Source organism: Lissotriton helveticus, chromosome 7 (assembly GCF_964261635.1).
Source record: "Lissotriton helveticus chromosome 7, aLisHel1.1, whole genome shotgun sequence".
NCBI lineage: Eukaryota > Metazoa > Chordata > Amphibia > Caudata > Salamandridae > Lissotriton > Lissotriton helveticus.
The window spans coordinates 1,437,893,902-1,437,916,661 of record NC_136068.1 but is presented as its reverse complement, the minus strand read 5'-3'; the positions used below and the strand labels follow the sequence as shown (position 1 = coordinate 1,437,916,661).

At 46.0% G+C, this 22,760-nt stretch overlaps 1 protein-coding gene across 7 annotated transcripts in view; it reads left to right on the top strand.

Moving 5' to 3' along the window:
* The window catches only part of LOC144770339 (uncharacterized), a 288,592-nt gene that overhangs the window by 162,583 nt on the left and 103,249 nt on the right, over positions 1–22,760 (top strand). For all 7 annotated transcript variants that reach the window (XM_078654786.1, XM_078654783.1, XM_078654789.1 and 4 more), the window contains one exon: positions 14,107–14,175. In XM_078654786.1, the coding sequence (XP_078510912.1) occupies positions 14,107–14,175 (69 nt within the window). The remainder of the gene's footprint in view (positions 1–14,106; positions 14,176–22,760) is intronic.

Genomic DNA, 22,760 nt, shown 5'->3' with positions numbered 1-22,760 from the left:
GTTGGTTTGGAGTGCTATCCCGAGCTATTGCCAGTGGTTTGACTTATTGCAAGTATCCTCCCATCACCTTTTGTGTGTTTAACCCGTTTACCACGGCGGGCTTTCTAATGGGTGGGCGGGGCTGTGTCGGCCGATGGCCGACGCAAACACGGAACAGGTTAATGTACTGCACTAAGTGACAGTGGTATGCCCAGACATGGGTCCTATTCTAACTGTGTCACTGGAACCAAGCTGTACCCAGCTGATGAACTCATAACTAGGGCGAAACCGGTCTAGGGTTGCTTGTGTTCCGGTTCAGAGAGGACCTGAATTGGCAGTTCGAGCTGGAATGTTCCCATGAGGAGCAGGTCAAAACTGATTGCATATGGCTGGATCCAAACTGAGGTGGCATAGTGAGCAACAAAACTATGGGTTGAAGCACTACCCAAGCTATTTCCAGTGGTTAGATTGCAAGCAGCCTGCCATCACCTGTTGTGTGTTTCCGCTCCTGGGTCTTTACAAAAGTAATTAATAAAATAAGGAAAAAAATTAAGTAGGTGGTGTGAGAGCAATGGATGAGCATGGGAGTGAAGTGAGTAAAGATCATTTTTTTTAAAAAGAGTCCGCTAATGTTAGCAGTGGAAGGGTACAAGTCATCCAGTAAGAAATCATGTATAAAACAAATGCTCCTGGGGCAGGACAACACAAAAATAGGGAAGAAAACTCTTGCACAGGGAGCAGGAAGCTGAGATAGACTTGAAAGCCTTCAAGGTATGAGCAAGCGACTGACAGAAAACGTCCTCTGTATATACTGAATTGTAGATAGTACGTCTTCAACAGTAGACAGCTAAACCTGTATGTAGGTACGACCTACAAAATACCCATTCAGTTTCAGTTTCAGTTTTATACGTCTTTATTTCGATTTTTTACATCATAAAAGACAGTCTACATAAAAGGAATAAAACCAGATCATACATACATATAGTTCGAAACACAATATTTCTTCCAAAACAGTTCATCATTTTAAGAAAAATTAAACTGTAATTTTAAAGACGCAGTATAAGAAATGTCCATAAATAAAATTGATAATCAAGATACATGAAGGTGTCTAGCTCTGATAACCCAAGCCCACCCTAGGTACTTTGCTACACCTATAACTACAATCTCTGAAGTGTTTGTTCTTAAAGCCCACAATGCCTCTGCACTCCCTCCAATATTCATCTGACGACAAATGGGCCCAATCCATTTATTCCTTGGGGCTGAATAGGCAGGACAAGCAAAGAAAAAATGACCCACACTCTCCTTTTGATCATTACACCAGGGGCAGTACTCGGTTGAATGGCCATGCCATTTCTTGGAAAAGGACCTTACTGGCAAGGACCCAACTCTAAACTGGTGGTATCATTTTTTGTCCAGGCTCCTGGTAATAACATCCCAGTAGTTCTCCAGTAGGGGATCCAATTTATTCACCAAGAATCTACCCGTAAGGGTGGCGGCATCAGACAGCATGACAGATTCGTATCTAACAGATGCCCAATAGAGTGTTTTAAATTCTTGTTTGGGGGGGAAAGCAGTAGACCCCGGGTTAGCCCACAATTGGCTAAGACCCATGCTTTCCAAGATTAATTTCACCTCCCGGAGCCATGGAATATTACCAGAACCCAAGATTGATCTCACTTCCGCGAGTTCATTGGCAAAGAGGCTTAGATCCGGCGACGTCCAAATCCGTCTCCACAATGCTACCAACCGGTACCGTGCCATCACATTTATCGGCTTACAGCCCATATCCAACAAGAGGGGTTTAATTGGTGTGGATTGGGGTAATCCTACCAGTTTGCGCAGGAATTTATTTTGGACTCTTACCAAGGAGGTTAGGGCCATAGAACCCCACAAGTCAGCCACATACAAAATGGCAGAACTAATTTTTGCTTCATAAATCTTTAGTGCAGGTGTTACTCTTTTGGTTAAAGACATTCTTTGCTCCTGGATTAGGCAGCCCGTAAGGCGTACTAATCTTAAGTGGAGAGCATCAACCTGAGGCTTCCAGCGTAGACGATAGTCTAGGGTCACTCCAAGGTAGGTCATGACATCCACCTGTTCAAGGGCGACTCCATTCATGCTAACATGGCTTTTAATAGGCCGATTTTTAGTTAAAACCATACATTTTGTCTTGCTCACATTTATTTACAGATCATTTAATTTGCAAATATCTTCAAATCTGTTAATCGCCTTTTGTAGACCACTACGGGTCTTGGAGAGGATTAAAGTGTCATCTGCAAAGATGAGCAATGGGAACTTGGTCCCACCCAATGTCAGTGCGTCAGTAGGGGTGTCTGCAAAAAACTTCACCACCTCGTTAATAAATAATAGGAAGAGGGTAGGTGCCAAAACGCACCCCTGGCGGACACCCCTCGTTACGGGAAAGCTATCTGTCACCTGCCCCTGTCTCCTCCACCTCACCCTAGCAAAATTGCCCTCGTGCAATCTTACCATGAGTTCAAGGAGTTCGGGCGGCAGTCCCAGCTTACCCAATACAGCCCACAATTTTGCCCTAGGCACAAGATCGAAGGCGGACTTAAGGTCCACAAAGGCAGCATAGATGGACCCTCCGCCCAACAGCACCACCTTCCGGTATATCAGAGTGAATCTGAAGACCTGGTCGATGGTGCTGGTGCCTGATCTAAAGCCAGCCTGCAGCGGTGAGAGAATGCTCTCCATCTCCATCCACCCTTGGACTTTGGCAAGAACCATCCTAGCGACAATTTTCTGCATAGAATCTATGAGGCTAATAGGGCGATAATTTCCGGGGACCGATCGATCCCCCTTTTTGAAAATCGGAAGAATTTCCGCACCTTTCAAAGACTCTGGGATCCTTGCCCCCTTGGCGATAGCATTAGCAATCAGTGTAATATAAGGAACCCAGAGTTGGGAATCAATTTTGAATAAGTCTGCCAGGATACAATCCATCCCAGGAGCTTTCCCTGCTTGAACCAAACGGAGAGCAGACTCAGTGTCATGATTCGTAAACACCAAAGAATGACAGGGAGAAGGAGACAATGGTGCCCAAATCACCGGGGCATCGGGGGGTTCATACTCTGGGTCTTTAAACTGGGACGAAAAAAAGTCCACCCATGCTTCCGCAGAGACATAATTTACTGGGGTCTGCGAGTCAGGGTTTCTGCCCCATTTCACAACTTCCCAGAACTTAATCTGATTAGAGGATAGGCAGGCCTCATAGAGGTCAGACCAATAACACTAGTCCCACTCTCTCCTCGCCTCCCACTGAACCTTCTTGTACTTTTGCCGTGCCAGTTTGATATCAAGCGTTACCCTAGATTTGGTGGCTTTTATGAGCCCACTATGCGCCTCCCTACATTTTTTATTATACCATTTCTTACTGGTCCCAGTTAATTTCTCTTTCCCGTGCTTTAGGGGTAGAGTAAGGAGGGCCTTCAGCTTGTTGAAACACTGCTCATGTAGGTCACTAATCTGGTGGACTCCTTCCATATTAGAAGATAGATCATGTATGGCACTCAAGGTAGATGAAACTTCCAGAGATATGCCAGCTAACAAGGCGGGATCCGCCACGACCCTGCACCATCTTACCCTCCTTCTATCATTGGTTAAAGCGGCCTCTGCAGTAATGCACGTAGCTACAGGAGACCTGCCAGAACCACCAGTAAGCTTCAAACTTAGAGACAACGGGTTATGGTCGCTCTCAGGGCGAACCACGACTACCATATCTTCCAGGAGAGACCAGTACTCCCTTTTAACCAAAATGTAGTCGATCCTGCTTTTACTAACCCCATTGTCAAATGTAGGATTACCAGCTTTGTCGGAAATCGTTCGACCATTGGCCGCTCTCATACCGCACTCTAAGCACAACCCTAACCAATGCAAAGCAGCCTCTGTACCCTTTTTAACATGGTTCAGTGTCAAATTCGGGATATTCCACACAGCATCTTCCCCAGAACACAAGTCATCGCCCTCACTCATCAGGGGTTCAAAGGTGCAGTTTAGATCCCTCGCTATAAGTATTAGATTATCTCTCCCAATCAGTTCAAGGTAAGAGTCCAGCTCATCTATAATAGTCGGGCGTCGCCCGCCGGGAACGCCTCGAGCATATATATTGATAACAATAATATCCTGGTGGTTTTCCCTACATAACTTAATCCCCAAAATGTCGGGATTATTCACTAGAATTTCAACCGGTCTATAACTGATGGACTGCCTAACCCAAATTACTAGGCCCCCTGACGCTCTACCCTTGGTACCCAGATAGCCTGCCCTAAAGATTGGTTCGGGAGCCCAGCTCTCTTTAAATAATAAAATATCAAAAGAATCCACGAAATCTGCCCAGTCCTCAGAACCTATTCGCCCCTTTAGCCCTGAAATGTTCCATGATGCTAATTTAAGTACCATATCCTCAGTGGAAGAAGCATCTTGATTCAAAACCCTCGTCTCTCGGCCAAAATCCCCATCCTCCGTAGACGAAAAAAAACCAAGGAGTTACCATCTATAACACTCTCCGCAACCTCATCCATCTTCGGGTACCCCCCTACTGACTGGCTAAACGAGCCATACTGTGTAATCCAACTTCCCTATTTGCAAAGTTGCCAGAATGACTCTCGCTGCCGAAGACGGGATGGAGTCAGTCAATGCCCTCCAAACCAGAGAGTGGTTCAAAGCGGTTAAACAATTGGGGAATGAATGGGGTGTATATACTCCTGTCTGCCGCGAATCTCCCATAAGATCTACTAGGCATTAGGGGGTTGGCAAAGGGCACAAGATTTCTTTTGGGGTAAAAATAACTAAGACCCAATGACTGCACGTCGCCCATCCTCCCAAATCTAGCTTCCCTATGTATAAAGTCCACCACCCAAGGATCCCTGAAGTTTACTATAATGCAATCCCTATCTAGGTCCTTCGGGCTGTGTCCCACCCACTTTACTCTTCTGACACTCAATATCTCCGTGGCAGAGGAGGGTGGAAGGGGTCTATTTTTGTTTAACCAGAAAACAACTTTATTTTTAAGATCCCCATAGGATTCTGGTAAGTCTTCCCTAGTGGTTGAGACACCTGTTAGGACAATCGTATAAGGAGTGGCCTCAGGAGGTAAGTCGATACAAGGGGGACCCTGTTTTTTAACCTTCTGGACTAAGGCGTTGGAATTTTTGTCTTGACTCCCCGATGCTCTAGCACTTGACTTTGTCAGGGGGATCGATTTAGAACTACCCTTCGCGGGGTTCACTTGGGCAACAGTGGCAGACTTGGTGTTAAGTATTGTATAATTTTTCAAACTCCCACCCTTAGAGGTTACCCCTACAGGATTATTTGTAGCAGGCCGAGTATTGGTTTGTTTGACAGGGACCTGAAGTGGCTGCTTGGTTGTAACAACAACAGCTCCCGGGGGTTTTAGTATGCTAGATGGAATAGAGGGTGTAACTTGAGCATTTACTAGCTTATTTAATATGCCTGTATTAGCGTTAACAAGATTCTCCAGTAAATCCAGTTTCGTATTCATAAGTCTAGTACGTTCTAAAAGGGGTAGCATAAGTGTTTTTACTAATAATTCCATTTTGCTTAGGAAGCCATCGTCTTTACTGTTACACTCAGGGCTAGTAACTAAATTCCTATATGGTACTTGAAGGGGAGACGGAGAACTACATATAACCAGTGGGGGTTGGGAGCAGGTAATTGTATGGTACTTGAAGGGGAGACGGAGAACTACATATAACCAGTGGGGGTTGGGAGCAGGTAATTGTTTCTGAGGCAAGGATGGGCTGGGAAATGCTATTTAATTTGGGAATTTTTGAGGTACCCCCCCATCTGTGGGCCCTTCCTTCTCTTCCTCTTACAGGGCATATTCCTTTGTGACTCTCCATTAGTAGAATCAAGATGAACTGGGCTAGCATTTAACACACTATCCCCATCCCCACTACCATAAGAGATACTAAGTTGTGAGTCACCATCAGGTGAGTTCAAAAACGATCCCTCAACCTCGGGGTGCTCATCTACCAACACAGGGTCCAGAAGCTGGTTGGAAGTAATAGTGGATGCATGGGGGCTGACCACAGATGCAATGCGACCTATAGAGGAGCGTTTCCCCGAAATAACATCTAGCGATAGCCGTTTCTCAGCAAAGGCTATCTCCTTTTCCAAAATACCGGTCGCCTTAATTATAAAGGCGTCCAGGGAGCCAGTTACCACCCCGCTAGAAGTCTGCAATTGCACTGATCTTTCATTCCCCGAACGTAAGGACATGATTTAAAATGACAGAAAGGAGGCCAACAATTTATGAAGGGAGCCGAAGGTGAACAACAATACCACCCAGGAATAATAGACAAAAACAAGTTCAGTAGGACAAGGGGGTGGCCCAACCCAACCTCAGCCGACCTCGGACGGCCTCAGACGGCCCGCCCTTTGCCCGGGCTTCGTACGGGCGCGGCGCGCGAGGCGCGTATGTGGGCGTAGTTATTTGCTAAGGGGAGGGGGGCGGGAAGAGTCCCAGGTGCGCTGGATCACCTTCGCGCACTGCCGCCTGGGACTCGCAGTCCCGCTCCCTCGGTTCACCAGTAAAAAGCAGTCCCCCTTCACAAGTTCACGCCACCAATAGATCCGGGCGAAGTCTGGCAGGTCTCCAATTCACCGTGCTGTCCGTAAAGGGCCCAGGAACGGCTGAGAGCGGCACCCCATTCAACACAAACACTGACTGTTAGACCTGGCACTATTGGCGTTGGTCTCATTTCCATTTTTTCTGCTGTTGCCCCCTGTGTTTTTGCTATGTTTATGCTGGTCTAGATGCTTTGGGCATTTTGTCACTGCTATTCAGGGCCAAAGTGCAAGTGCTCCCTATTGTAAATTGTTGTAATCGATTAGTGACTCCATGATTGGCTATTTGATTTACATGTCAGGCCCTAGTACAGTGCACCATGTGTGCCCAGGGCCTGTAAATCAAAAGCTTGCTGGTGGGCTTGCAGCCCTGGTTGTGCCACCCACAGAAGCAGCATGTAAAATATGGCTCAGGCCTGCCATTGCAGAGTCTGTGTGCAGTCTGGGACTGCCATGTCGACTTGGCAAGTGCACCCACTTCCCAGTCCCTAAACCTTCCCATTTCTAACATTGGTGGTCAGCTGTGAGGTTTTGGACTTGCATTTGTGACACATATACAGTGATTGGTGTACACTACTAGTGAGTTACAGACCATTACACGACCACATACATTTGGTAGAATTTTTCTGCGATTATTTTTTGAGAACTCCCAATACTTACCATGAGTAAGCCAGCATCCAATGCACCTATGGATTTAGATTTTTAAGAAGAGAGAGTTGATACCAACATTGTGCCACACCTTAAAGCTGTTTTTAGACAATTCAAAATCTCCAGGAGAAAGAGGGCCCGGTTGGAATCTAGGGATACCAGTGAGCATCCTGAAGAGGCTAGAATGGAGGGAGAGAATGTGGATGGGCAGCTGAAGGGGCCATTGGGTCTGACTGGGGGAAAGCACCTTCCAGGGCAGGCAGCAGTGTTTATTCTAAGGGCCTGTCTCCAGAAGAGCTGGAGGGCAGGGAGAGAACCAGGATGCATGAATTGGAGCTCACAAAGCTCAAGCTGGGGAGCGAGGATAAGGAGTTGGCATTTCAGAGAGAAAAATTACCCCCAGAAGAGAAAAAGTTCCTTTTAGAGCATGACAGAGGTTTGAGGGGGTTGGATCTGAAAGCAAAAAGTTTAGAGACCAGTCCCTCTGGTGGCAGCACACCACCTATGCCTGCAGAAGCACGAGTGTTTATTCCCAAAGATGTCATTAAGGAGTTCCAAAAGCATGAAGATATTGGGCAATGGTTTAAGGCCTATGAAGTAGCTATGACCTCCCACCGGGTTTCTGAGAAGGATTGGAGAGTGTGGTTGTGGGGCGGTTTCTCAGTGATGGGCGGGATACCTTGTTAGACTTGCCACCACACGGAGCTAGAAGGTCCATAATTATGTTGCGCTTAGGCATCTTACCGGTTTCTGCCTTTACTTCTAAATGGTCACCAGGAGACTCCCCTATGTGTAATCTGTGTTTTGGTGGAGTTCAAGATATAGTGCACATCTTATTCGTTTGCCCACACGTAAGTGTAGTTAAAGCACGGAAAAGATATGTAGGGCCGATATATCAGAAATATAACATTACTACAGTTAAAAGTTTACTATCATTATGTAAACAACCGACAGATGAATGGGTTTGTTATAATTTCTACAAATTTTTGAAATCTTTTTTAATATTATATTGATGTGTATATTGACTTTTTGTAAATTGTTTTTAAAGATTTGTGGTCCTCAGTCGAGTACCAGATCAAATAAAAACTTTTTGACTTTGACTTTGACTTGCCCTCTGAGGAGCAGAATTCCTATGTCCACATGAAGGAAGCCTTAATGACCAGGTATGGGTTGTCCCAGATCGCTATAGACAAAGGTTTAGGAATTGTAAGAAACTGGAGTCAAGTACTTGGGTGGAATATGTGAATTTCTTTTGCGGAGCATTGGATGGTTGGATGAAGGGTAGCAAAGTGAATGATTTTGAAGTGCTCTGTGATTTGATTGCTTGGGAGCACTTGTCTAGTAATCGTTTTCCAGAGCTACGCCAGCACCATATTGATAGTAAGCTGACTATCCAGAGGAAGCTTGCTGAGGAGGCGGGTCGCTGGGTTAGCACCCGGGTCCACAAGGGTCATGTGGGAGACTTTGCCAAAGGTGGGCAGGATCCCCAGCAGAAAAGTGCGGGGGACAAGGGTAAACAGAGGGAGTTACAGAAAGGGCCACAAAGTAATCCCCAAGGGAACCAAGGGAAGGGTTCCCAGCCTCCCCCTGAAAAGAAGTCAAGGGCCCTGACAGATAAGCCTGTTCAGAAGGGGCCCAGGAAATGTTATAATTGTGATCAGGTGGTCCACTGCTTCTGAGATCCTAAGTGTCCCATTAAAGCGAATACAGCACCCAATGGTGCACCTCCCGGCAGATGGCTAGTGTAGCCCTGGGAGAGGAGATGGGAGCCCAATGTGGGTGGGATCCCGCAGAGATGTCCCTAGTCTTTTTAGGAGACAGTGAGATGGTCCCTAGGACCCAGCTGCTTGATAACACAAAAAATACAGGCAGTGGGTGACCATCAATGGCCATAGGGTGGAGGCTCTGAGAGACACCGAAGCTAGTGTGACAGCTGTCAGTTGTCGGCTGGTGTCTGAAGAGCAGGTGATCCCCATGCATTTTACCCTGTAGTTGCCTCTGAAATCTCAGAGAGCCACTGTAAGGTGGCCCGGGTTACCTTTGAGTGGGTGGGGGGTCTCAGGTACCTTTCAAGTAGCTGTGAGGCCAGCCATGCCTGTTGACTGTTAGGCAATGATTTGGAAAGCTCCCCTTGGGCTGAAGTGGAGCGAAGGGCTCATCCAGAGATGTTGGGTCTGCCTGAGTGGGGGTGTGTGTGACCACTCGGTCCATGGCAGCCAGTAAGGGTGTTCAAGAGGACCTGGAGTCTGAAAGAGGGGCCCAGGTGACTGCCTTAAAGCGAAGAGGCAGGGGGAGCTGGAAACCGGCCCGAAGTTCCCACGGTCCAGGAGGAGGCTGACCTTGAGGGGGATGCCCTGGAACCTTCAAGGGAACAGGAAGCTGAACTGGGGGACCTGCCTGAGCTGTTCCATTGGCAGCAGGAACGAAGACCCTTCAGGGAAGAGTTCTTCAAGGAGCATAAGAAGTGCCCTCGTCTTGTGGGTTTGTGGCAACAGGCCACAAACCAGGCAGCAGGTGTGATCAGTCTGGATCACATTGGATGTACTGGGAATATGGTCTCCTGTATAGCGCGCCTAAGGTTGCTGAGCCTTGGTCAGCCCTTGTGCTGGTGGTACCCCAGCGGTTCAGAGCCTTCCTACTGGGGCTGGCTCATGATGTGCCTTTAGCAGGACATTTGGGGCAGGACTAGACCTTTTGAAAGGCTTGTCACCCACTTTTATTGGCCCCAAATACACAAGAATTCAGATACTCATTGCAGGACCTGTCAGACTTGCCAGGCAAGTGGTAAGAGTAGGAGGAAGCACAAGGCTCCTCTCCAGCCTTTCCCTGTGGTCAGCACCCCCTTTGAAAGGGCGGGCATTGGCATTGTGGGGCCTCTGGATCCCAAGACAGCCATGGGCAACAGGTTCATCCTGGTCTTGGTGGACCATGCCACCCAGTACCCGGAAGCCATCGCTCTCCGGACGGGGACGGCCCCTATGTTGGAACGTGCATTGATGGGGATTTTCTCCTGTGTGGGGTTCCCCAGAGAGGTGGTGTCTGACCGAGGTACCAACTAAATTTCCAAGTATATGAAGTCCCTGTGGCAGGAGTGTGGTGTAACTTACAAGTTCACCACTCCTTACCAATGCCAAGGTAATGGGCTCTTGCCATGCCTTCTGTTTGCCTACAGAGAGGTGCCACAGAAGTCTTTAGGTGTCAGCCCCTTTGAACTGCAGTATGGTCACCCTGTAAGGACACCTCTTAGTTTGGTAAAAGAGGCTGGTAGAAAGCTCCCAGTAAACCTCCGCTGGATGTATATTGCTACATGCTAGCCTTCAGAAACCAAAACCGGGCGTTTCAGACAACTCACTCAGGCGAATCTGGAAGTCCACCAGGAAGAGATGAAATGGTGGTATGCTCAGAATGCCATTCTGATCGAGTTTCCGCCTGGTCAGAAAGTTTGGGTCATGGCCCCGGTGGAGCCTTGTGCGCTCCAGGATAAGTGGACCAGACCATTTGAGGTGGTGGAACGCAAGAGTGATGTAACCTACTTGGTGGACTTGTGTTCTCCTAGGAACCCTTTGCGAGTCCTGCATGTAAACTGCCTGAAGCCCTTCTTAGAGAGGTCTGAAGTGGGCATGCTCCTAGCAACAGATGATGTAATGGAGGAGGAGACTGAGCCTCTTCCTGACCTCCTGTCTGCAACAGAGCAAGATGGTTCAGTGGAGGGTGTAAACCTCTCTACCTGCCTGACCCCTGCGTATGACTGTCGCCAACTGTTGGGACTGTTTCCTGATCTGTTCTCCTTGACTCCTAGTGTCACTGATTGGTGCGTCCATGATGTGGACACTGGGGACAGTCCTGCAAAGCACAACACTTACAGAGTGACTGACAGGGTCAGAGCTTGCATCAAGGAGGAGGTCTCGAATATGTTTGCGTTAGGGGTGATTGAACCCTCTAACAGCCCTTGAGCTAGCCCAGTGGTCTTGGACCCAAAGTCTGCCGCGTCTGGTGCCACACCCGAACTCCGGTTCTGTGCGGACTACAGAGGACTCAATTCAGTCACCAGGACTGACGCACAACCCATCCCCAAAGCTGATGGGCTCATTGATCGGTTAGGGGCTGCCCCGTACCTCAGCACGTTTGATTTAACATCTTGGTACTGGCAGATCACCTTAACTGATGGGGCAAAGGAGAGGTCAACATTCTCCACACCAGATGGGCACTACCAATTTCGGTTTATGCCCTTTGGGATGAAGAATGCCTCTGCCACCTTTCAGAGGTTGGTCAACCAGGTCTTGGCTGGTCTGAAGGATTTCAGTGCCGCCTACCTGGACGACATGGCAGTGTTCAGCGACAGTTTGGAAGAACATCTGTGCCACCTCTGGGAAGTGTTGATGGTGCTGCGGAGAGCAGGCCTCACGATCAAGGCGAGTAAGTGCCAGATTGGTCAGGGTTTTGTGGTGTACTTGGGTACCAGGTTGGGAGTGACCAGGTGGCACCCCTAAAGCCCAAGATTGATACCATCCTGGCTTGGGCACCCCCTAAGACCCACACAGAGGTGACAGCCTTTTTAGGACTCACAGGTTACTACAGGAGGTTTGTCAAGGGGTATGGCAGCATTGTTGCACCCATGACAGAGCTGACTTCCAGGAAGCAGCCCAAGAAAGTGAACTGGACTGACACCTGTCAGAAGGCTTTTGATGCCCTGAAGACTGCCATGTGCACGGCGTCCATGCTTCAGGCACCCAACTTCTCTAAAGAATTCATTGTGCAGACAGAAGCTTCAGAGCATGGTGTAGGGGCTGTTCTTTCATAGATAAATGAGGAGGGCCTAGACCAACCTGTAGCCTTAATCAGTAGGAGGTTACTTCCACAGGATCAGAGGGTGAGTGCAATCAACCGTGAGGCATTTGCTGTGATCTGGGCACTGAAGAAGTTGAGACCATACTTGTTTGGAACTCACTTCCGGGTTCAGACTGACCACAGGCCCCTCAGATGGTTGATGCAGATGAGAGGTGAGAATCCAAAGCTGTTGAGGTGGTCCATTTCCCTACAGGGGATGGACTTCATGATGGAACACCGCCCTGATACAGAACACGCCAATTCTGATGGTCTGTCCAGATTTTTCCGCCTTATTGAAGAGAACTCCCATGGGGTGAGTAGTTTTCCCCACATTTCAGCTTGAGGGGACATGTGTTAGACCTGGCACCATTGGTGTGGGTCTCCCTTCCATTTTTTTTGCTGTTGCCCGTGTGTTTTTCTATGTTTTTGCTGGTCTAGATGCTTTAGGCACTTTGCCACTTCTATTCAGTGCCAAAGTGCAAATGCTCCCTATTGTAAATTGTTATAATGGATTAGTAAGTCCATGATTAGCTATTTGATTTACTTGTCAGACCCTAGTGCAGTGCACCATGTGTACCCAGGGCCAGTAAATAAACTGGTTGTGCCACGCACAGAAGCAGCTTGTAAAATATGGCTCAGGCCTGCCATTGTAGAGCCAGTGTGCAGTCTGGGACTGCCATGTCGACTTGGCAAGTGCACTCACTTGCCAGTCCCTAAACCTTCCCATTTCTAACACAGACAAATTAATCGTTTCAACTGCTGCATAAACTTCTGTAATTCACTCTCTACTCCAGTCTGTATCCCAAACCCATCATTATTGTCAAATAATCCAAGCGAAGAAGGTTTAAAAGCGAGGTAACAGTGTTTGGAACATCTTCTCCCACCACAAAGGAAGTCCATTCACTCCCAACACAGTACATTTCAACTTTTTATCTGATATGTATCTATATACTTTAAAAGAAAGAAATAATGCTATATCAATGTGGATATGAACTGTGATCCATAAACATCTACTAGATTTAATTTCCTAAGTGCCAGCTTGCTTCTAAAAGATGACAAAGGCTATTACCATTTAGATGGTCACTACATTTTTAGTGATATTTCATCACTGCTGTTACTCGCAGAGAAAACGTTTTCGTTCAAGCAGTTTAATTCACATTGGCCCACATGCATCAAAGCAAAAACCGGTCGCAAACGGGCAGATTCTCCGAATCTGCCCCTTTGCGACCGGTATTTTTGCATTTGGGATGCATCATCCCAAATGCAAAAATCGCAATTTTAGTAATCTCTAAATTGCGATTACTTAAATTGCGATTGCATTTAAGGAATCTCAAATTGAGATTCCTTAAATGCAATGCATTAAAGTAAAAAAATTAACGACTTCGCTAATAGGGCGAACAAATTACCATGAAGTTGAACTTCATGGTAATTTGCAAACACTTTGAAAAATGCACTTAAGTGCATTTTTCAAAGTTCCATTTTACACACACACATGCCCTTGGGCCTCTAGGCCCATAGGAATGAATGGGGAGGTATTCCTTAATTGCGACTCGCAATTTGCGAGTCGCAATTAAGGAATGTTTAGAAATCGCAATTTTTAAGCAATTTCTACATGCATAGTCTTTTGCTATTCCTTATTAGAGAATCCTTATTTTTCGCTTATAAGGAATCGCAAAAGGCATTGTTGATGCATGTGCCAGTTAGTGTACAAATTCAAAAATGATATTATGTTTTAGAAAAGTGCAGGGTTACATTTACATAAATTAGCTATTTTTCCTTCTGCTCTTCTGATAGGTGGATTACTTTAATAATGATCAGTTCTTAGACTTGAAAATAAAGCATGAACGCCATCTGGATTTGTCAAACGATGTATGATCCCTATCAACAGATAAGTGAAATTGATAGTAAATGTTTTGGTTGCTCCTTTACCAGGTTGCAAGTTAAATTCAAATTTGTGATTTTAGTAAAGCATGGGCAGAATGTGATCGATTGTAGAGACAGCGCTGCTTACAAAAATTATTTTCATTGTTTCTCCTACAGAGAGGCTGTGGTCCCACCCTCCCCTACCAACAAAGGCTGCTGAGCGACTCCCAGCTGCATTCTCTTCAAGTAAGCTTTTATTGCCTGGTTGTAGCTGCACTGCCTTACTAAATCCCACCATGTGAGTAACACATATCTGTTGTCAGACAGCTTTTATGTATATATCTATTGATGTTATTTGCCAAAGACAACAAAAAAGACATGATTCTTGATGAATTCGAACCTCATCTTCCAATGTGTGTCAATTCTCTTTGCTTCAACCTCGACATTAACCTCTCCCTCAAGGATCACACTGCTTAAAACACAGAGAGCCTGGTACCAGCTGTTCTTTAAAGAAAGTGGACCATTTGTTCGAGAAAGAGAATTCTGAATTGCTTTTCAAGCACTTATGCTCTCACATCTGGATGATGGTGGTGCCCTCCTCCATGGCCTCAAAGACTTCACACTGGAACCCTTTAAGTGGACTCTACACACTAGAGCAGGTTTCTCCCAACAAGTTGATTGCAAGCTAACAGTAGCTCGCATAAACCTTCAGAGTAGCTCTAGACAGTGCCATATTTATAACTGAAAAATACAGTCATTTTGTTTTAATTGGGAGAAAGTGAAAGTGAAGAAAAATGTTTCTTCTGCCAATTAAGTCCTAATGTTTTCTGAAGCATGTTTCTTCACTTTAAATGCCTCACATTTAAACAAATGACTATATTTTTCTATTATAAATATACCACCATGTCTACAGGCCACTGGGAGTAAAATGCCTGCTGATTTTTAAGGCACTTTGACATAGAAGAAAATGAAAATGATGGTTTTATGTAATGCATGTAAACATAAAGTTAACTCTTCACTTGAATTTTCTTCTATTTCATAGTATCGCACTTACACCTAGCAGATATCTTGCTCCCTGTGCCTGGCAGACAAGCCATTTTCATTTTTAAATGGGAGAAAGTTAAAAAATGCAAAAAAAGTTCCCTTGAACTTCAGAAAATGTTTGCTTTTTAGCAGCATTTTTGCAGGAAATGTTTTGTTGTATGTGTAACGGTGCCACATATGGTGAAAGGTATGTCCTGTGCCACAAGTACATACAACACAGGCTCTCAGTCTCCCATACATATATATATCCCATTTATTCATACACATGTTCATACATCCCCACTGACCATGCACTTACTGTCACATGACAGCCCTATCATAGTACCCATAGTCACAGTATTTTGTTCAAACCTTAGTATCAGGCTCCAACAAAATTAGGTTTAAAGTCAATGAAGCTGAGCGAGGTGCTGTCTGGAAACAATGTGCGAGTTACTTGGCCCTCCGTAGCTCCCAAATATTTTCACTGATCAGAAGTAGCTCTCATTACAGAAAAGGTTTGAGACCCCTGCACTAGAGCACGTCTCATCTAGGGAAAGGTATGCCCAGATGTGTATCCTGTGCTCGCTTTGCCACTAGATTCAAACTAGCCTGGCTGAGAGGTGAAACCCCAAAACTGTTGCCAGGAAGCTAGGTTTCTGTTCCGGGAGGACCTGGCCTGGCAGTTCGGGCTGGACTGTTCCCATTTGCATATGGCTGGATCCAAACTGGGGTGGCGTGATGAGCAAAAAAACAATGGGTTTCACATAGATATGTGACTGGGGATGAATGTGTGACAATGTTCAGCATTCCGTCCATTATTGCTTTGTGTTGCTCCATTTGCTGAAGGAGCTGGCCAAAATTGCATAAGTTATACAGCCATTAATATAATCTAAGTTCACTGTTTGGCATGGGGTTATACAATGCTTAAATTATTTAACATTCACTTCTACATCTTTCTTACTTTCAATTTGTTAAACTTTCCATTTCAAATAGAATGTCCATCATAAAATAGTACTATCTGCAAAGGGCAGACTAGGAGCATACACTTTCACAGATATAGATCATAAATTATATTTCATATTAGTCGTATCTTACTGTTTTTGACAAAGAAGCTACTGCTTAGGTTACAGAGGTTTTCAAGTTTCAGACGAGTAAGTTACAGTACAGCAGTTTTAGTGATTGCACATTATGACATACCTTTGGACTCAACATAGGTCACAAAACATCACGGTTTGCATCAGATAAGTTCCTCTAGCACCAAGAAAAAGATGGCATGGCACAAGCATTAAAATTGCTTTGAATCCATGTAAATTATCAAATATAATCCGAGCCAGTTCCGGAGTCTAGTTTTTAGTGCATAAACTCATTTTGTCACCGAAATTCAGCAGGTCGTTTTAGTACATTTATTTATTGTCTAAAAATACTCTTTTCATGTTCCACAAAGAGCTTTTCATTTTTAGTAATCTAATTGTGTTCTCCGATACCCCGCAATATCAGCGTGCCACTTTCAGTAAATTGACTGAATGTGCCCCAAATATTTACGTATTTTCATTAAATACTCTATTACCCCATGCAACTCCACAACAATATGGAGGCCTAATTTAATCACACATAATAATGAACAATTTCCCAGGCCAGGCATATGCTAGGAACAACTTCATATGACCAGCCGTCTGTAATTTTACAGCCTCACATGCACATGTATTGTTCAGTATGTCCATATGCCACATTTCTTCAGTTAAACACAAGTTGCCTTTCTGAGATATACTTATAACTGCAGATTCTTCACCTTTAAGATTTTCCCATGCACAAGATTGGATCCGGAAAGATTTCACAGCAGTGCTCCTGCGCAACGGCAGGTGGTGTGTTCGGCTCCATAGTGACTCATTTCCACCCCGTAAGTGATGTTTGCAAGCAAACAGTGTTCCCTTCCAAAATTCCAGGATTTAAACCTTGTTGTGACTGCCGAAAACAAATTCTGGTGACAGAACCATCCACAGGGCTTGATTAAGATATTGGCGGTCGAATTACTCTGTCACAAATGTGATGTACATCCTGTCCGCTGAAATATAAATCCCATAGGATACAATGGGATGTATATTTCAGTGGACGGGATATCATTCCCTGTTGTGGAGTAACCTGTCCATCAAGATCTAAATCATGCCCCAAGTCTGTCTTTGGTGTCTGGACTCGAGACACGACTCCAGGTTGTGGGAGTCCTCATTAAATAGAATAGTTCACCTTGCATAAAATTCTGAAGAACCCATGCAAGTCCTACTCCTTGAAGTAGATCCGTTTACACAACAGATCCTGTTCATTGTCAATGTCTTCTGGTAAGCCAAAATCAGAACAGAAGCACAAGAAAGCTTAGCGGGACACAGTCCCATCCCGCCTTTCTCTACGAACGTGTCAAGGTGCCACTGGGACTTGCTCTCTATCTTTCATCCGAGGAGCCAATTCTGCAGTTGGTACCGATGCACTCCGAGTTCCCCTTGTTCATCAGCAAAGCCACAGTAGATTGAGGGTTTTCGGAGGGCCATGTTGCACATCTTTGGAACTCGTATGGTTCCCTCTGGCCTGTCTTTGGATCTCAAGGATTCACAGTAGCCTCCAGTCAGGCTCCCACCAGTGGATCTGTCCTCAAGACCAACTGTGCCTCCTGAGCGGACCTCAGGTTCCACACCAATTCCACTGCTGACTTCCCCTCTGGTGCCACAATCTCCTTTGGTACATCAAACATCAACACCAGCTATGATGCCACCTGTTCCAGAGGGGAAGCACCCGATGTCTGACTCCAAACTGAACTCAACTCTTCTCTGCCTCGACCGCTGTTGCGTCTCAAATTCACCCTGATGCATCTGAACTCCATTTAGTCAGAGTCTAATAGAGCACTGCCTCTGCCACAGGGCCACCGTAAAGTGGTCCGTCCTCTTTTGGCTCCGGCTCGGCTCAAAGCCAACCACCATTTGGAGATGATAATGGAGCTTCTGGGGATGATTTTCTCCCACATTTTGTGGATGACAACCTATACCTACAAAAGGCCAGTATGCGTGATCCTTTCCTAATAGTGAGTGTATTTTCCCCTCCCACAGCCACCAACAGAAGAAAGTGCTTCTTTTGCTGTGATGATTAAATGTGCAGCTTCGGTCTTTTATCTAGAATTGCCCTTTCTAGAATTTTAAACAAGCAAACTAATGTAGATGTTTTGCAGCCTGGGCAGGCCACTTTGGAATCCTCACTACCATTTAGTGGAGCCCTAACTGACACATTAATGGGCGCCTAGTCTAAGCCAGGTTTTGCCCACTGGTGTAAAGGTAGGTATCCAGATTCCACAGACCAGCACTAGGTGTCCCTGATTTATTGACTCCGTACCGTACACCAGAGAGATTGGTGGTACAGACTCCCACCTGCAAAGTGAACCCTAATTCATTCCCCACAACCTCATGGACAGAGAATCAAAGAAAATTGAGACATTCAGGAAAACAAATGTTCCAGTCAGGCAGACCAGCCTAGCCGTAAGGTTGATCAGTGCCAGTTGCCTACCTAGTCTTTAACCCCTTGACCGCGGTGAAAATTCCGCCGCGGTGCGGGTGATTTACGGCGTGGGCGTGGTTCGGACGGACCCCGGCCGTCCTCCGCTCCGCACACGCCCACCGTGACGTCGGACGGCCGCCGGCCGTCCGACGCATGCAAGGGGTTAAACACATGCCCTCAGAGACATGGCAAGTGAGATCTTGCCATCAGTCCCTGAGGGGTTTTGACCTTCCCTGCGCCAACCATTCAGAATTCATCCAAATTAGTTCTGGCCTGGGCACCACTGATTGCTTGGGATGAGCATTCAACACTAGTGTAGTGGTCCGTCGACATGCATGGCTGACCTCTATAGACTTTTCTGGAGATATCAAGGCAGCCTTTATGGATATTACATTCAATGGAACTCACCTATTTGGTGAGAAGTCTGATTCTGCCCTCAAATGCTTCTAGGAGAGATGGGCCACCACTCATTCTTAGTGGCGTGGCTCATACTTAGGGCCTTCCAACCCTTGCCAGAGAGTTTTCATAATAATTTCAGCCCTTTCGGGCTATTCAGAAAGTCTAGCATACAGCACACACCTCACCAACAGGCAACCCAGCCCTTTCAATGTTGTGGATGGGATCAGGTATGCAACGTACAGGTCTCCAGTGGCCACTGATCTTCCCAGTGCCTCTCCCTCACAAGATCAGCTTCCAAACCGTTTTGTGGCACACCATTATGTGGGGCGCAGGATCAGACATTTCCTCCAAGGGTGTCAACCTGTCATATCCAACAGATGGGTCTTTGAGATTGTCCAGCAGGGCTAGACCCTTACGCTCATTCCCGACCCACTGCATCTTTCACCCACATCAGAGTGCTTTCAGAGGAGCACCTGACAATTATGTTGCAAGTTGTGGAATTTCTACTGTCCAAGGGGGCCAGAGAGAGGGTAGGTGATTTGGAAATCAAGTTTGGTTGTTACTTCCACGATGTCCTCATACCAAAGTAGTACAGATGCCTTCATCCTATTTTAGATCTTCACCCTTTGAACACCTCGTACCAAAGTAGTACGGATGCCTTCATCCTATTTTAGTTCTTCACCCTTTGAACACCTCGTACCAAAGTAGTACGGATGCCTTCATCCTATTTTAGATCTTCACCCTTTGAACACCTTCTAGCCGAAGAACACGTTCAAGATGCTCACACTGGCCCACGTTCTGTCTGGCCTGAATCTGGGTGACTGGATAGTAGCATTGGAACTGCAGGACCTGTACTTTTATGAGACCATCCTGCAGCTCTAATGACTTTACCTGCAATTCAAGGCGGCCAGGACCCCTTTTAGTTAACCGTGCTCCCTTTCAGCCTAACCAGTGCCCCTCAGTATGTCACAAAACTAGCTGTTCAAAGCGCTCGCTCCTCAGTCAGCGTAGACCTCCTCAGACGACCTCAAACTTCTTGACATCTTTGGGGTTCATGAACAACGTGCCGAAGGCACACCTGACTCCTTTGCAGAGGATTCGCTTCATAGGAGTCGCAATGGCTATGGTGTAGTTCAGGGCCTTCCTTCCGTCAAAACTGGTACTGGACTTTACGTCTGTGATCCCAATGTTTCAGCATTGGTCTTAGGTCTTAGTTAGAGTGATTCTCGGGGTTCTGGCCTCTTAGCCTCATACATCCTGCTTATCAACTATGCCAGGTGGCATATGCAGGCTCTGCATTGGAATATGAATTATTTGAGGAAACCTGTTGGATATAATCCATTTTTCAAGGGAGAGAACTCGAAATCTGCTGTAGTGGCAGCTTGATCACAACCCACCCAGAGCTAACGGTAGTGACAGATTTATCATTGCTTGGTTGGGTAGTTCAGCTATAAAGGTGGAGATCAGAGGACTCTGGTCTCTGGCAGAAAATGTACTCCATATCAATCTGTTAAAGTTGCAGGCCATTCACCTGGCATTGAAGACTTTCCTACTGTCCATCAAGGGAAGGCTGGTATAGGTTCCTACCGACAATACCACAGCAATGTGGTACAGCAATAAGCAGGGTAGAGTGTGGTTCTAGGTCATTTGCCAAAATTCTCTATGCCTCAGGAGTTGGCTGGAGCATCAGGGCATCTCCCTGATTGGGAACCACCTGGTAATATCTTTAATATCCAGGGCAGATGGTCTCAGCTGGTGATGCTTGGTGGATCACAAATAGTGGTTGCATCCAAAGGTGACGCGGGACATCTTAGGACCGTGAGGTGAGCCATGGCTGGATCTTTTGGCCTCTGTCAAGAATGTGCAGTTTCAAAACTTTTGCATGTTGGAGTTCCCAAGAGCACTCTCTCTAAAAGACGCTTTCAGGCTAGAGTGGGGCACAGGTACAGCTATCTGCCTCTGCCTCTTCTGCCTTGAGCTCTGAAGAAGATCAGTAACAACTGGGCCACTGTCATCCTGTTGGCTCCGTATTGGGCCAGAACTTCTTGGCCTCAGCATTTGTTCTTCGATCAGGCCACTGCTTAGGGAGGATCGTCTGTCGCAGCAGAAGGGCAGGGTTCTGCTGCAGAGCCTGTGCAATCTACACCTCCATGCATGAAGATTGAGTGACGACATCTAACTGAGTTCAGCCTACCTCCTTGCCGATGTCATCCTTGCAGCCAGCTGCTCCTCTACAAAATCTGTTTATGCAGGACACCAGGACAAGCTTGTGACCTGGTGTGAAGTCTGCAGTATAGAACCCCAGCAAGCAAAACTGTCACATGTTTTGTTGGTAGTGTTACCTTTGGTCCAGGTCCAACAAGGTCTTGCAAGTGGACATCATGAAGGGCCCTTTCAGCCTTTTTGCTTTTGCCAGACCAACTGTCCTTGCTTACATCACCTGTTGTGATGCTGTTCATTAAAGATTTGACACACATGTATCATTCCATACCATTTGTGATGCCACTGGGTGATCTTAATTTGGTCCTTGCATTCCTCTTGTGCACCCCCTTCAAGCCAATGCACAGCTGTTTGTTGTGCCATCTGACGCTAAAAACCATCTTCCTCATTGCTATCACTTTAGCTTGTTGCATGGGTGAGCACCACACTTTCTTGATGCAGTGGCTAAACACCTTCTTTTTTCCTCACAATCTGGTGTTGAGAACCATGGCGACCTTTTTGTAATGTCCTTTCATGCTGGGCAAGCTATCACTCTTCCTACTTTCTTTACTCCACTTCACCCCTTAAAAGAGTAGGAGAGATCAGTGCCATGAAACCATTTGGTGTACGTGGGCTCAATAAATTCCTTAACATAACATACCATCTCATTAGCTGGACCACAAAAGAGCCTTTAGTTTTCACATCATTTGTACCAAAGACCATCGGGTCTGGTCTGAGTTCTCTGGGGCAAAGAAAGGTAAAGCAGTGCAGGAAAGGACTTATAAAGGTGGACAGTCCTCTGCATTCAGATCGGCTTGCATTGGCCAAGAAGCATAGGCAAAGACTACTACCACTCCTTTTTCAGGTGGAGTGCCTGTTCTTGACATCCAACAGGCTGTGACATAGGTTTCAGTGCACATGTTCGGATAGTGCCAGTGCCTTGACAACCAGGTCTGATGAGAATAGCATTTCGCCTATTTGGTCCTGGAAAACTTTTTGGTTTGAGTCCATTTCCCAGACCCTCCATCTTGGGGGTTCTCGTTTGGTATCTGCTCTACAGGTGAGGAAACTGTAGTTAGACGTGTGCATCGTAAAAACAAGTTACTTACCTTCCTTACCTTCCCTAATTCTGTTTCTGGTGGATATTCTATCTAACTGCAGATTCATCACTGCCCTCCTTCATCCCACAGTATTTGGAAGGGTCTCTTTTTCCATCTAAAAAAGTCCCAAATCAAAGAACTTTCGACATCCAGTCTTGCGCCTGGGGGATCTTAAATGTGAGTAATCTGTGGTTAAATATAGTATCCACCAGAAAGAGCGTTACTAAAGGTAAATAACGTGTTCATTAGATACTATCCAGCATACATAATGCATCACTATCATATTCCAGGTATCACCATTGTATTATAAGTAATGTCATCATAGATGGGGAGTTACCATCATGTGCCAGCTTCAGCTTCATGTTGCCAGGTTCAGCCATTATAGATACTCATATATCCATGTAGTGCCACATAATCCAAAATACCCCTTAATATGCCAGGAACTGTTCATGCGCAAGGTTTCAGCTTCACATTTCCTAATACTGACTCACGTTATATTAACGGAACAGCTTCCCATACGTAGAGTCAGTATTGTATTTTTTGGACAACATCGCATGTCCATAAATACATCATACC